Below are 16,048 nucleotides of genomic sequence, written 5' to 3'. Positions count from 1 at the left end.
TTCTTCTTTAGAAGTATGTCTTGAATTCCCTCATCTGCATTGTCAGGGCCACACTTCTAGTGCTGTATCCAATGCTCAGTATCTTATCAAAGGCATTTTAATAGCTATCAGGCTGAGAATGTCTCCACCATCTTCCCTTTTTCCAGTTTTTCTTTTTTTTTTTAAAGGACAAATTAGGCAATGTCACTTCAATGTGTAATAATTGCTGATAATTTCCATTTGCCCCATGACAAACTAGAACTAGTAAAACCTGAGCCTCAACCTACATATCTGGCCTCAACTCACCACAACCTATATTCCAGCCACATGCAACCACTCACTATTTCCCAAAGACACTCTCATGCAATTCATTATGTCTCATGACAAAATTCTATTTACCTCAAAGTCCAACTCAAATCTTATCATTTTCTCAGAAGACTTTCCAAATTCTATCTCTTCAAGTAGAACACTTCGTGATAATCTCAACTTTCTCTCTGTTCAAATGGCATTATCTTTTACAGCTCTATTTTACTATTACACAATCTCATGATTATCTAGTTCTCTCATTAGATATTGATCTCCTCAAGAGCAAGGATGTTGGAACCCCAGAACCCAACACACAGCTGGCCTGGCATTTGGTGTGTACTCACTGCATTATGTAGGAAGGAACAAAGGAAGGGGAAAGACTGGGAAAGTAAATGACAACATGGCCAAAAAAATTGAAAATAAATTTCCAAATACAGAAAGTCAGTCATAGACATTAATTTTAAAGAATCATTAGCCTCTGCCTTCTTCCCTCATTTTCATTTAGTCCTTTCCTTTCTTCTTCAATTCTGTTTAGTTTCCTCCAACTTTAACTCCATCTGCAGTGCTAATGGCACTGGTCCACCAAGATCTAATTTGATTAATATTCACTTTCTTATGATACTAAGAGGCATTCTGACACGGTGAGAAAAAATACTGAAATAAGAGTTGAGAAGATATATGAGTTCTAGATCATTAATTCCTTTCATAAATATTAATTTATTTTTTATTGAAGGATAATTGTTTTATAGAATTTTGTTGTTTTCTGTCAAACTTCAACATGAGTCAGCCATAGGTATAAAAAAAATTAATTAAAAAAAATGTTTATTGAGCTCCTGCTATGTGACAGATACTGTTCTAAGTGTTTGGGATACATTCATGAACAAAAAAGACAAAGGTTCTTGACCTTATGATGCATACATTCTGTTAGAAGGAAAGAGAGATGGATAATGAATAATAAACGTAGTAAATAAGTACTTTGGAAGGTGAGGATCACAAGTGACAAGTGGGGATGGGTGTGGGGAGAAGGCATATAGGTTGCATTTTTAAACAGAAAGTCTTCATTGAGAAGATAAGATCTGAGCAAGGAAAGTGATGGAGTTACCTGGTACAGGGATTTGTGAGAGGAGTGTCTTCAGTTCAGTTCAGTCACTTAGTCGTGTCCGACTTCTTGTGACCCCATGAACCCCAGCATGCCAGGCCTCCTTGTCTATCATCAACTCCCGAAGTTTACCCAAACTTGTGACCAATGAGTCGGTGATGCCATCCAACCATTTCATCCTCTGTCATCCCCTTATCCTCCTGCCTTCAATCTTTCCCAACATCAGGGTCTTTTCGAATGAGACAGCTCTTCGCATCAGGTGGCCAAAGTATTGGAGTTTCAGCTTCAGCATCAGTTCTTCCAATGAACACCCAGGATTGATCTCCTTTAGGATGGACTGGTTGGATCTCCTTGCAGTCCAAGGGACGCTCAAGAGTCTTCTCCAACACCACAGTTCAAAAGCATCAATTCTTCAGCGCTCAGCTTTCTTCACAGTCCAACTCTCACATCCATACATGACCACTGGAAAAACCATAGCCTTGACTAGACGGACCTTTGTTGGCAAAAAATGTCTCTGCTTTTTAATAGGCTGTCTAGGTTGGTCATAACTTTCCTTCCAAGGAGTAAGCATCTTTTAATTTCATGGCTGCAATCACCATCTGCAATGATTTTGGAGCCCAGAAAAATAAAGTCAGCCACTGTTTTCACTGTTTCCCCATGTATTTGCCATGAAGTGATGGGACCGGATGCCATGATCTCAGTTTTCTGAATGTTGAGCTTTAAGCCAACTTTTTCACTTTCCTCTTTTACTTTCATCAAGAAGCTCTTTAGTTCTTCTTCACTTTCTGCCATAAGGGTGGTGTCATCTGCATATCTGAGGTTATTGATATTTCTCCCAGAAATCTTGATTCCAGCTGTGCTTCCTCCAGTCCAGTGTTTCTCATGATGTACTCTGCATATAAGTTAAATAAGCAGGGTGACAATATACAGCCTTGACGTACTCCTTTTCCTATTTAGAACCAGTCTGTTGTTCCATGTCCAGTTCTAACTGTTGCTTCCTGACCTGCATACAGGTTTCTCAAGAGGCAGGTCAGGTGGTCTGATATTCCCATCTCTTTCAGTATTTTCCACAGTTTATTATGGTCCACACAGTCAAAGGCTTTGGCATAGTCAATAAAGCAGAAATAGATGTTTTTCTGGAACTCTCTTGCATTTTCAATGATCCAGTGAATGTTGGCAATTTGATCTCTGGTTCCTCTGCCTTTTCTAAAACAAGCTTGAACATCTGGAAGTTCACCGTTCATGTATTGCTGAAGCCTGGCTTGGAGAATTTTGAGCATTACTTTACTAGTGTGTGAGATGAGTGCAATTGTGCAGTAGTTTGAGCATTCTTTGGCATTGCCTTTCTTTGGGATTGGAATGAAAACTGACCTTTTCCAGAGAAGAGTGTCTAGGCAATGCTAAAACTATAGCAAAGGAGGTAAAGTAGAGAATGCCAGGAATGTTTAAGCAACAAAAAGGCATGTGTGGCCAAAAGAGAGTAAGTAAAGGAAGAGTGTAGGAGAGGAAATCCAAGAGGCTATTATAGAGCCTTGTAAACTATTATCATCAGGATTTTGACTTTCATTCTGAGTGAGATAAGCATTCATTGCAGGCTGTAAGTAGAGGAGTGGCATGATTTGACTTGAAGCCATTTGGCTTCTGTGTTAAAAACAGATTGTGGGTGAGAAAGGATAGAAGCTAGGAAGAAGTTGGAGGTACTTATCCCACAAAAATTCTGGTGGTTCAAAACAGACCGGTGGCTGAAAAAGGGAGCAATCACTGGTTTGCGGATATAGTTGTTGGTAGGACCACAGGATTTCCTGACATATTCGGGATAGGATGTGAAAGAAAGGGAGGAGTCAAGGGAGACTCCAAGATTTGGGGACTGAGACTCTAGAAGTAGGAAATATTCATCAACTGAAGTGGGAGGACTGTGGGAACAACACACTTAGCGAGGGAGATCATGGGGAGTTTGGGGACTAGAAGTTCAGTTTTGGACTTGTTGAGACTGAAATGACTATTAGATGTCCCAGCTAATGTGTTGAATACACAGTTGGATATATAAATCTTGAATTTTGGGAAGATTAAAATTTGGAAGTCGTTAGTGAATCAGTCAGTCAGTTCACTCTCTCAGTTGTGTCTGACTCTTCATAACCCCATGACTGTAGCATGCCAGGCCTCCCTGTCCATCACCAACTCCCAGAACTAGCTCACCAACTAACACCAACTCATGTCTGTAGAGTTGGTGATGCCATCCAACCATCTCATTCTCTGTCGTCCCCTTCTCCTCCCACCTTCAGTCTTTCCCAGCATCAGGGTCTTTTCAAATGGGTCAGGTCTTCACATCAGGTGGCCAAAGGATTGGAGTTTCAGCTTCAGCATCAGTCCTTCCAACAAGTATTCAGTACTGATTTCCTTTAGGATTGACTGGTTGGATCTCCTTGCAGTCCAAGGGACTTTCAAGAGTCTTCTCCAACACCACACTTCAAAATCATCAATTTTCAGTGGTCCAACTCTCACATCCATAAATGACTACAGGAAAAATCAGAGCTTTGACTAGATGAACCGTTGTCGGCAAAGTTATGTCTCTGTTTTTTAGAGAATTAATGAATCAGATCAGATCAGATCAGTCGCTCAGTCATGTCTGACTCTTTGCAACCCCATGAATTGCAGCACGCCAGGCCTCCCTGTCCATCACCAACTCTCAGAGTTCACCGAGACTCCCATCCATCGAGTCAGTGATGCCATCCAGCCATCTCATCCTCTGTCGTCCCCTTCTCCTCTTGCCCCCAATCCCTCCCAGCATCAGAGTCTTTTCCAATGAGTCAACTCTTCCCATGAGGTGGCCAAAGTACTGGAGTTTCAGCTTTAGCATCATTCCTTCCAAAGAAATCCCAGGGCTGATCTCCTTCAGAATGGACTGGTTGGATCTCCTTGCAGTCCAAGGGACTCTCAAGAGTCTTCTCCAACACCACAGTTCAAAAGCATCAATTCTTCAGCGCTCAGCCTTCTTCACAGGTGGTTTTAAACCCCTAAGACTGATAAGATGTCATGTATTTCAACCCAAATACAATTACCTGCTTACCTTAATCTCTCTGCTTCTCATTTTCTTCATCTCTGCAATGATAAGTTTAGGTTAAATAAGAGATTTTCAGCTGTTTTCCATGGAACACTAGTGTTCTGTGGACAGGACTACCAGGATGTGAGAGATGTTTGCTCTCCTATTACCTAAGGCAACAAGCAATCTCATACTTTTACAATGAAAATCAGATATACATTTAGAGATGGTGCAAGCTGATTTTTATAATATATATATATACTATAATGGACTAGGGTATTGTTGGGTGAGAGGATAGCTTTCCAGATGAAATAATGAATAGCATCTCATGAAAAAACAACTACATATATCTGCTTCATGACTGGTCAGCTATCAAAGGGACATGTGTAAATAAGTGTACAAAATAACAATAGCATCAGTTCAGTTCAGTTCAGTCGCTCAGTCATGTCCAACTCTTTGCAACCCTATAAACTGCAGCACGCCAGGCCTCCCTGTCCATCACCAACTCCCAGAGACTACCAAAACTCATGTCCATTGAGTCGGTGATGCCATCCAACCATCTCACCCTCTGTCTCCCCCTTCTCCTGCCCTCAATCTTTCCCAGTATCAGAGTCTTTTCAAATGAGTCAGTTCTTCGCATCAAGTGGCCAAAGGATTGGAATTTCAGCTTCAACATCAGTCCTTCCAATGAACACCCAGGACTGATCTCCTTTAGAATGGACTGGTTGGATCTCCTTGCAGTCCAAGGGACTCTCAAGAGTCTTCTCCAACACCACAGTTCAAAAGCATCAGTTCTTTAGGGCTCAGCTTTCTTAATGGTCCAACTCTCACATCCATACATGACCACTGGAAAAACCATAGCCTGGACTAGATGGACCTTTGTTGACAAAGTAATGTCTCTGCTGTTTAATATGCTGTCTAGGTTGGTCATAACTTTCTTTCCAAGGAATAAGCATCTTTTAACTTCATGGCTACAATCACCATCTGCAGTGATTTAGTTATCCTAAAAATGCTTACCATACTCAGTATGTGCTCAAGGTTTCCTCTTTAAAAGATATTTACTGAAAATCGAATTCAGAGAGCAAAAGTTGATATTCTATTTCTTTTAGACCCAGTTAATGATTGCAGTTGAGTATTCAGAATGCCTTTGACTCTGACACCATGAACAACTAATTTTAACTGTAGAAAAATGTGCAAAAAATGCATGAAGTTATTGCTGAAGGAGAACCTTAGAAATACTTCAGTTGATTACCATCACTTTATAGTGGAAGAATATGCGTGTGCTCAGTCACTCAGTTGTGTCCGAGTCTTTGTGACTCCATGGACTGTAGCCCACCAGAACTGAGGCCCAAATGTCAAAGGTCATGCTGGAACTGGAACATAGGTCATTTCCTGACTCTTAGTCTGGTGCTTTTTTCATCTTACTATGCTATATGAAAAATACTATTTCATGGCTGCTTTAGAAATGCCACTGACATTTTAAATGAAGGCAGAAACCAACACTGATGTGTAATCTTCATATTTTCCTGATACATTAATTTTATGATCTTCATGTTTTCCCAATCCTTTATTTTACACTAATGTTCTTCCTATTTTCTCACAGTTCTAAGGATCATCCTTGCCATCATCTTTTGCCTGGTGTCTGGTATCCTAATGGTGCTGCTGTTTATCCTCATCCGCCATGGGCCCTGCTGGCAGAGAGACTCCTATGGAAACATATGAACAGATGGCTGAATAAGGGCAGACATGCCAGGCCAACCCCCTGTGATGCAGCATTCAAAGGACAGGCTTCCACCTTGTGGGCATTGTGCTGCCCTTTGAATTTGCCTAGAGAAGGGTCTGAATTCACAGCAACCCAGGGACAGCCACCTGATGCATTGATGAATGAACACCCAAATTACTTAGGTCTTCTCATTGTTGTACTCATCCTGGTACAGGCTTCTCATTCAGCTAGAAGGAAATTCTTCTGCAACAGATAATTTTATTCTCTGGCACCAATGTTCAGAGGAAAATAAGAAGTGAAACTCCAATCAGCATTTTGCCTCCAAAGAGCAAAAAATTACAAGGGATGACAAAGACACAGATTAAAGATTTGATAATGGGAAAAATTAGACTAGAAATAGTATTATATAGGGCTTCCCTGATAGCTCAGTTGGTTAAGAGTCCACCTGTAATGCAGGAGACTGTGGTTTGATTCCTGGGCCATGAAGATCCACTGGAGAAGGGACAGGCTACCCACTCCAGTATTCTTGGGCTTCCATTGTGGCTCAGCTGGGAAAGAATCTGCCTGCAATGCGGGAGACCTAGGTTTGATCCCTGGGTTGGGAAGATCCCCTGGAGAAGGGAAAGGCTACCCACTCCAGTATTCTGGCCTGGAGAATTCTATGGACTATATAGTCCATGGGATTGCAAAGAACTGGACACGAATGAGTGACTTTCACTTTCACTTTTTCAGGAGGATTCTTAAAAAATAAGACTCAATCAGAAGGTATACAAAAATTTCTTCTTTAACTCTTAAGTAGGTTTGCACACTTCTGGAAAGAAAACCCCACAGTGTTTGATAGCTGACAGATTTCTCTGTGTGTGTCTGCCTATTCATACACTTACACACTCATGTCTACAGGGAATATGCCTTAGGTGTTTCATTCTCAGAAACTATAATAGCAACTACTTAAGCTGTTGATAATGTAGCTCATCATTTTCCTCACAATTTGTATAATGGGAAAAAACTAGAACATTCCCATAGCCATGGTTCTTTTTTTTTTTTTTACCTCCACTATTAGAGCTAGATATTTGTAGTTTTGATGTCCTTATTTCATTTCAAAAGTAAGAGATTTTATTTTGATAAGGGCTACTCATGGTTATGATGAAATAATAATGTATTTTAATTTTAATTGCTACAAATATATCTGAATTTCTCAAATGATGATATTGAAAGGAAAATGCACAGTAGGATGATAACCCACTTTCTCAGCTCTGCACTGGCTTTAGGCCATCAACTTGGAACACGTTCTTTTACATAACTTAAACATTGGTTTCATAATCTAAAACTGAAGAGTCTAGACTAAATGAACATAGAAGTCACTTCTAGTTCTCATGTTCTATATATAATTTTTTTTATCATTTTATGTTATGCATTGATCATTGCCCAAGCAAGCACTTTTATAAATGGTACCATTGTACTAAGCCTGAAATTTATTCTAAGCAACTTTATTTTGTGCTGAGCCTCCTATCATGGGAAATTCAATCTCATTCATGGTAGGGTTCTTCACTTCCTCAGGTACTACTTAAAGTCCCAGAGTGTACCTAGTGGGACAGAAACTCCACTCATAACCCACCCCATCTCATAGTCTAAGGAGTATTTCTTTCTCCTTGGATCCCACAAATTTCACCTACTAAAATTCAAGCACTTACCTCTCTCATTCCCACTTTCTACATAATTCTAAGCCAAGACTATCACAAACAAAAGCCTTAGAAGGAGTTGTCATTTCTTGCCTCATATCTGCTGCTCCCTGCTGCAATGCAAAGGGCTCAAAGACAAAGAAATGCAAGATCTGGCTACATTCTCAGCTTGTGAAAGGGAAAAACATCCATAGACAACCCAAAACCTACTATTGGACACTGCACTGCCTTTCAGAGAGATGAGATCCAGCTCCACCAACCAGAACACGGGCATAAGTCCCCCAGCCAGAAAACCATCAGAGGACACAAACTCCTTTTCCTGTAGAAAACTGGGCTTGTGAAAATTTGCAGCATTGATACTTCTGCAAAACATAAGCAAGAAAACGGCAGAATATATTATGAGAGGGCACTGTGACTTACGGAAAGCCTTTTCTCAGCCCTGGCAGCTCTGAACTAAATCAGAACCCTGCTTACGCAGCAGGAAGGTCACAAAGCCGTAAACATCTTTCTTCTCTGAATAGGCTAGCTTATAAAGAAAGTAATTGTATCGAGCAGATAACAACGTGGAACACAGTGGGAAGAGAAGAGAGTCTGGAGCAGAACAGAGTTGGAACTGAAGAGCTGGGAGAAGAAAAATTATTTATTTTTAAGGAGTTTGTATATAAGCATTTACTCAGACACAAACCATATTCCAGGTCTTAATACTTCCTAATACCAGAAAAGGATGGAAAAGGGAGAAAATACCTCCCCTTTTTGCAATAGAAATGTCATCAAAAAGTATCGGTTTATTTTCTTTGTTCCTTTTATTAGCAAAGCTAGAGTGTTGCTGTTATTTGCTGGCTTGACAGAAATGGAATCAAAACTTTCACTGAATAGCCAGCCTTCTATTCTTCAGCCAAATACTGAATCAACAGACCAGCTTTTGCAACAGCTTGGTTTAATGATCCTAGACAGTTACTGTTCACGTCAGTACTGGGTCACAAAAAGGAAAGAGGGAGAATAGAAAGCAGCATTAGGAGAGAAATGAAATTTGCACTTTGAAGGTTGTTTGTGTTAGTATCAAATCAGTTCCTCCAGGAGGTAGGACTGGAATTACTAAGCTTCCTACTTCATATATTTTGTAGTTATTTCATGTGTTGCAAAAATTAATAGTTTGTAAAATCTCTATCTTTATTTAACAGAGTGCATTCAACTATTCTCAATAGATCATTTTATGATCTTTATAACTTCTTTGGACACTTTGATTTATTGATACTTAAAACTGTAAGTGACTCTACCTATCAAACATAGCAAAGTTTTGATGCAAAATCAAGTAAGTGTTAGTTGCTCAGTTGTGTCTGACTCTTTGTGACCCACCAGGCTCCTCAGTCCATGGAATTCTCCAGGCAAGATCACTAGAGTGGGTAACCATTCTTTTCTCTAGAGGATCTTCCCAATCCAGGGATCAAACCCTGGTCTCCTGAATTGCAGGCAGGTAAATAGCCTCCTGAGGCTTGTTAGGATCCAGGGGTACTGCATGTTTCACTCTGGCCCCTCAGTGGCAGAGCTGAAATTCAGCCCTCACAGTCCAAGTTGCTAGAGGCTTGAGTGATCCCCAGGGAGGCAAGTTAACAATGATGACTTTTGAAAAGGATTTGCATTCTGAGCTAGAGGGAATCAGACTTTCTTTGAGGACATTTAAGTCACCACTCCCTGCCATCTGGTTTGTGTTACTTAATTCCCCATCTTCCAGGAAACTTGCAGTAGAAGATGTTCAAGGCCACAGTCATGAAAAGACAACAGCAAGGAATGGTTGGGTGCCCTTTTCTACAAAAACTATTCTAAAAATCTGAAACTACATAACTGAAATGCCTCAAGTCAACGAGGACTCTTACAAGCAACGTTTTGTTGTTGTTCAGTCACTCAGTCGTGTCTGACTCTTTGAGACTCCATGGGCTGCAGCATGCCAGGCTTCTCTGCCCTTCACTGTCTCGCAGAGTTTGCTCAAACTCATGTCCATTGAATCAGTGACGTCATCCAACCATCTCATCCGCTGTCATCCCCTTCACCTCCTGCCTTCAATCTTTCCCAGCATCAGGGTCTTTTCCAATGAGCTGGCTCTTCACATCAGGTGGCCAAAGTATTGGAGCTTCAGCTTCAGCATCAGTCCTTCCGATGAATATTCAGGGTTGATTTCTTTTAGGATTGATCTGTTTGATCTCCTTGCTGTCTCTCAAGATTCTTCCCCAGCACCACAGTTCGAAAGCAAACTTTAATGAGGGTGTTTTTGTGATAAACGTTGACTAGATAGTGAGCTATGTAGGAGTTCTCTTTCAGTACGTTGATAACTGAGTGCCTTTTGGTCATTTTTTACTTAAAAGTCCCCTTGAGTCAAGTTGGGGGAGTGATAAAAAGTTAAGCAAAAAGAAAATAAATTAAAGCTGAAGAGAGAAAAAGAGAGAGAGATCATTTAAACATGTTTAGAGATAAAACTACCTATCCTTTTAATGGGTTGTTACCACCATTAGCTGCTCATGTGTATTCATCTGCTCACTTCTTAAAATACTAGGAGATTGTTCCCAAAGTTGAACTAGGTTTTCCCCCTTCCCCAAGACATCTTTTATCAAATGGAAAAACAGGTGAATGAGTTAAGGAATGAAATGGAGGGAAGACAATGAAAGAGCCAACAGCTTTCAGGACCTGATATGTTAATCTACCTGATATCAAGTAGGCCTGGACTCTGGGTACAAGTCAATGATAATGTGATAAATTTACTCAAACACTAAAAGTATAGTCATTTTACTTTAAAAAAAAAATATGAAAATGCTCTTTTTACTCCACTTCAACCCTATACAGCGTAATTTCCATTGATTTTGGGTTATTTTACAGTTTCACTTCCCTTTTCTCATTTATTTGATTTCATTAGAAAAAGACAACTTACTTTCCACTTCTGTTATTCGTAATTTAGGCTACAAATGGGCTGGAACTGAGGGAAACTGCAGATGGGGGTAAATCACAATTGCTATTGTTTAAAACTACAGACCCTTGACCCTTTTGAGGAGATATTTTATCGAATTTTAATTTAAAAATATAGTTTTATAAAATTGACATTGCTAAGAATAAAACACTAGTCAAGGCCTTTTCTATGTTGAGAAAATGTATAAAAAAGTGTGAAAGAGTTACATTATTTGTCTTTCTTTCATTTAAAAATCCCTAATATAAATTTTTAGTAGAACTTTAACCAGAAGTAACTTCTGAATGAGCAAGGAAAGAGGTGACCATGGCTAGTAGAACTTGTATGTTAAATGAAGTAGTTTACTTTGTTAAAGTAAGTAGTTTAGAGCATGGACTTTAAAATCCAAAAGACCTTTGAAGGCTTTGTGACTGACTTTCTGGTGAAAAGACACTGGGAAAGCTAAATAACTTCTCTAAAGTCTTGGGCTCTTTGCCTATAAAATAAGGATAAATATAGCATCTTATTTTACATGGTTGTGATGAAAATTAAATGAGATGATGCATTAAAGTCCTTAGCACAGTATGCAAAGTAACTACTCAATAAACAATAGATATGATAGGATGATATATGACATATAAAACTTCTCTGAAAACTGGTCCAAAATTAACCAGAATTTTGAGTTAACTAGAGTATCTTTTTCTTGGTCATTTGAGAGAGTATAGAAAATCTTAATAACAAATTAATAATTTGGGGGATAAAATGCTAAAAATAACGATTTGCACATTTTACTTGTTCTAAAGGAAACTTCATCTTTTTTGATTTCTCACTATTATTATTCATCAGGGGCATTTTTGCAAAACTTGATTTAGAGCCAGTTTAGTTGCTGACAGAGATATAAATTCAGGAATGAAAATGATTTCATTTTAATATTTGTAAAAAAAAATCTCAAACTGTTTCACATATAGAAACAAAGTTTTCTAATAGTTACATAGTTTTCCAATAATTGATACTGACATGTAGTCACATAGGTTAATGAAATACACATTAGAGAAAATATATGTTTTCTAAAATTATATATTTTAAAAAGGTAAGGATGATTTAATGATGTGGTAAATTTTCAAAGACTTCTTTAATCCAAGCTCTCTATACGATTTTTGAAAAATTCTGTTAGATCATAAACTAAGCTTATAGATGGGAACTACCTGTTGGAAATTCCTCAGTGTGGAAATGTTAATAATCCTCAGGAAAAACTTAACTCTCCAACTTCTAAATAGCTATTACTGTATACATTTTCCCTCTGGTGGAAATCAGTATTTAACATATTGTAAGTCTCCTAAAACCACCTGTGACTTGTTTTCCTCCACCTGCTGATACTAATGATCATTGCTACATAATTTGTATTCTGGTCATAGCAGAAAATCTTAAATTTCGCAAGGAATACAGAGGAAGCAGCAGAAGAAAATCTAATTTGTCTATTCCATTGGCTCAAAGTACACCATTTCACCTACAAATAAAAACAGGCATTGATTATTCTTAGAAAATCTTGGACTTTGTTTCCAGGTAGATGTGTGTTCCAGTTCAAATTCTAACTAGCACTTACTTAATTGGGAGACTTTGGGCAGGTCCTATAAGCTCTCTGAAACTTGAAGACTTTCCCCATCTGTACAAAACAGGTAACAGTAGGTTGTAGCACAGAGTAGAGCTTATGGTAAATCCCTGACGCACAGGAATGACCTCCCTGTAACTCTCTTTTGATCTCTCATGCCTATCTGAACTCCTATTTTCCAAATAGCTATATTAAAAAAAATATGTTGCTGTTGTTGCTTAGTCGTTGAATTGTGTCTGAGTCTATTGCAACCCTATGGACTGTAACCTGCCAGGCCCCTCTGTTCATGGAATTTCCCAGGCAAGAATACTAGAATGGGCTGCCATTTCCTTCTCCAGGGGATCTTCCCGACCCAGGGCTGGAACACACATCTCCTTCATTGGCAGGAGGATTCTTCACAACCGAGTCACCAGGGAAGCCTAAACAAATGTCTGACTACTTGCGACCCCATGTATTACAGCCCTCCAGGCTCCTCTGTCCACGGGATTCTTCAGGCAAGAATACTAGAGAGGGTTGCCATGCCTACTTCAGGGGATCTTCCTGACCCAGGGATCAAACACACATGTCCTGCATTGCAGGCAGATTTTTTACCTCTGAGGCACTGGAGGAACCCCATTAGAGATTAGAGGTCTTCAATTTTACACCCATGAAAGAAATAAAAAAAATTCAACTAAATTCTGATTTTACCCATGCTTATTATTCTAATTTTTAAAAATGAAACAATGGCTAGAAAGTCTTTTCCAAGTTTTTTTTCTTTTTCTTTTTTGGGGTGGGAGTTGGGAGAGCCTTTCCTTTGCTGATAATCTAATATTTGTTTAAACACGTGTAATCCAACACTGCCCCCAAATGTTACATAATTTATTTTTAGAATTAAGGAGAGTAAATTAGAATTTTTGAATTTGCTTTTGAATTCAAATTAGAATTAAGAGAGTAAAAACTATATAAGGAAGAGAGGAAGTTAACACTTTTGGAACATGAATGGTGCTTACTAAAGGTTAGTTTCCTTTTGCCCTTCTTTCAGGGTTTTTAAATAGTATTAATTTACTCCTGTTTTGAAACTTGAAGATTTGGCTCATTTAAACCACCTCCCTCTCCTTTATCCGATTTTTGAGTTTATGAGCTTGACTCTTCTATTATATACATTTATAACATTAACTAATATTGATTCATCATTAGAATATTTTGATTCTTAATTCTCAAAACAACTGTAGTTGATATGTATATTAATTTTATCTCATTAATAAGGAATTAAGATTCACAGGTTAAGTAGCTACTAAGTGGTAGAATTGGGAATTGAACATTTACAAGACAGAGCAATGATAAAAGAAAAAATATATGTTCCTAAGTGACTGAATACATTGTCAGAATGTATAGGGAAAAAACTGGTACCTTACTTGCCATAAGGAAACGCCTGTTTCTTCCTAGTACAGTGTGCTGCTTTCAATTCTCAAAGGTTGTTGGACAGGCGCAATAGACCCAAAGTGACTGTAACATTTTTTTTTGAAATTTGGTGGCTGCAGTGACTAGAACAACTAACAAAAGTAAGTTACTTTTGTATTAGTAAGATATTTTTCAAATTGTATTAACAGTTGCCTTTTATTTTGCTTTACACTGATTATTACTTTTTTTTTTTTTTCAAAATCCACAGAATGGAAACAAGATTGACAGGAGAAATATCAATAACCTCAGATATGGAGATAAAACCACCCTATGGCAGAAAGTGAAGAGGAACTAAAAAGCCTCTTGTAAGTGAAAGAGGAGAGTGAAAAAGTTGGCTTAAAACTCAACATTCAGAAAACGAAGATCATGGCATCTGGTCCCATTACTTCATGGCAAATAGATGGGGAAACAGTGGAAACACTGTCAGACTTTATTTTTTCTGGGCTCCAAAATCACTGCAGATGGTGACTGCAGCCATGAAATTAAAAGACGCTTACTCCTTGCAAGGAAAGTTATGACCAACCTAGGTAGCATATTCAAAAGCAGAGACATTACTTTGCCAACAAAGGTCCGTCTAGTCAAGGCTATGGTTTTTCCAGTGGTCATGTATGAATGTGAGAGTTGGACTGTGAAGAAGGCTGAGCACCGAAGAATTGATGCTTTTGAACTGTGGTGTTGGAGAAGACTCTTGAGAGTCCCTTGGACTGCAACGAGATCAACCAGTCCATTCTGAAGATCAGCCCTGGGATTTCATTGGAAGGAATGATGCTAAAGCTGAAACTCCAGTACTTTGGCCACCTCATGTGAAGAGTTGACTCATTGGAAAAGACTCTGATGCTGGGAGGGATTGGGGGCAGGAGGAGAAGGGGATGACAGAGGATGAGATGGCTGGATGGCATCACTGACTCGATGGACGTGAGTCTGGGTGAACTCCGGGAGTTGGTGATGGACAGGGAGGCCTGGCGTGCTGCGATCCATGGGGTTGCAAAGAGTTGGACAGAACTGAGCGACTGAACTGAACTGAACTGAACTTAATAGGATAACTAGCCGAGTTTGAAATACTACTTCAAATATTGGTTTTTATTTTCCTTACCTTTATACTAAGTAAGTGGCTGCCACTTCATTTACTACTTCTTCCAAGAAAACTAAAAACGATAGTCATATATTTCTTGGTAAAATTAAGTTTTACATGAAATAGCAGCATATCATCTTAATATGCTCAAAGTCAGCAAGAATTTAATTGCATAATTGTTTCATTTTCACACAATATGTTATTACCCAATATCAACAAATAGACATCCTTTCCTTCTAGTTTCAATAAATGTTTTTTTCTTTTTTAAAAATTTTTATTGGAGTATAGTTGATTTACAGTGCTGTTAGCTTCAAGTGTACAACAAAGTGAATTAGTTATATGTATACATATACCCAGTTTTTTTTTTTTAAGATTCTTTCCTCATATAGGCCATTAGAGTATTAAATAGAGCTCCTTGTGCTATACAGCAGGTTCTTATTAGTTATCTATTTTATATACAAAAGTGTGTATATGTCAATCTCAATCTTCCAACTTACCTATCCCCTCCATCCCTGGTAACCATAAGTGTGTTTTCTACATCCATGAGTCTACTTCTGTTTCATAAATAAGTTCATTTGTACCACCTCTTTTTTTTAGATGCCACATAAGCAGTATCATGTGATATTTGTCTTTCTGGGTCTGACTTACTTCACTCAGTATGACAATCTCTAGGTCATCCATATTGCTGCAAATGGCATTATTTTGCTCTTTTTTTTTAATTTTCTTTTTTAAAAAATTTTACTTGGAGGCTAATTACTTTACAATATTGTATTGGTTTTGCCATACATCAACATGAGTCCGCCACGTGTTCCCAATCTTGAACCCCCTTCCCACCTCCCTCCCCATACCATCCCTCTGGGTCATCCCAGTGCACCAGCCCCAAGCATCCTGTATCCTGCATCGAATCTGGACTGGCGATTCGTTTCTTATATGATATTTTACATGTTTCAATGCCTGGTTGAGTAACTACTGCATAATTGCACTCATCTCACGCGCTAGTAAAGTGATGCTTAAAATTCTCCAAGCCAGGCTTCAGCAATATGTGAACCGTGACTTCCAGATGTTCAAGCTGGTTTTAGAAAAGGCAGAGGAACCAAAGACCAAATTGCCAACATCTGCTGGATCATCAAAAAAGCAAGAGAGTTCCAGAAAAACATCTATCTCTGCTT

General features: G+C 38.7%; 1 protein-coding gene across 4 annotated transcripts in view; it reads left to right on the top strand.

The window, feature by feature from the left end:
• ACP3 (acid phosphatase 3) overlaps positions 1 to 15,679 on the top strand; it is a 61,354-nt gene extending 45,675 nt beyond the window's left edge. Inside the window, exon 10 of one of the 4 annotated variants that reach the window (XM_070771402.1) lies at positions 14,016 to 15,679. In XM_070771402.1, coding sequence (XP_070627503.1) covers positions 14,016 to 14,091 — 76 coding nt within the window. In that variant the 3' untranslated portion in view covers positions 14,092 to 15,679. Of the gene's footprint in view, positions 1 to 6,027; positions 12,589 to 14,015 lie in introns of those variants that run through there. The other 3 variants (XM_070771340.1, XM_019962456.2, XM_019962465.2) reach the window with 3 other exon arrangements.
• The last annotated feature ends 369 nt before the right edge of the window (positions 15,680 to 16,048 follow it).

Source organism: Bos indicus, chromosome 1 (genome assembly GCF_029378745.1).
Source record: "Bos indicus isolate NIAB-ARS_2022 breed Sahiwal x Tharparkar chromosome 1, NIAB-ARS_B.indTharparkar_mat_pri_1.0, whole genome shotgun sequence".
Lineage (NCBI taxonomy): Eukaryota > Metazoa > Chordata > Mammalia > Artiodactyla > Bovidae > Bos > Bos indicus.
The sequence above is the reverse complement of the archived record's forward strand: the minus strand, read 5'-3'. Positions and strand labels throughout refer to the sequence as shown.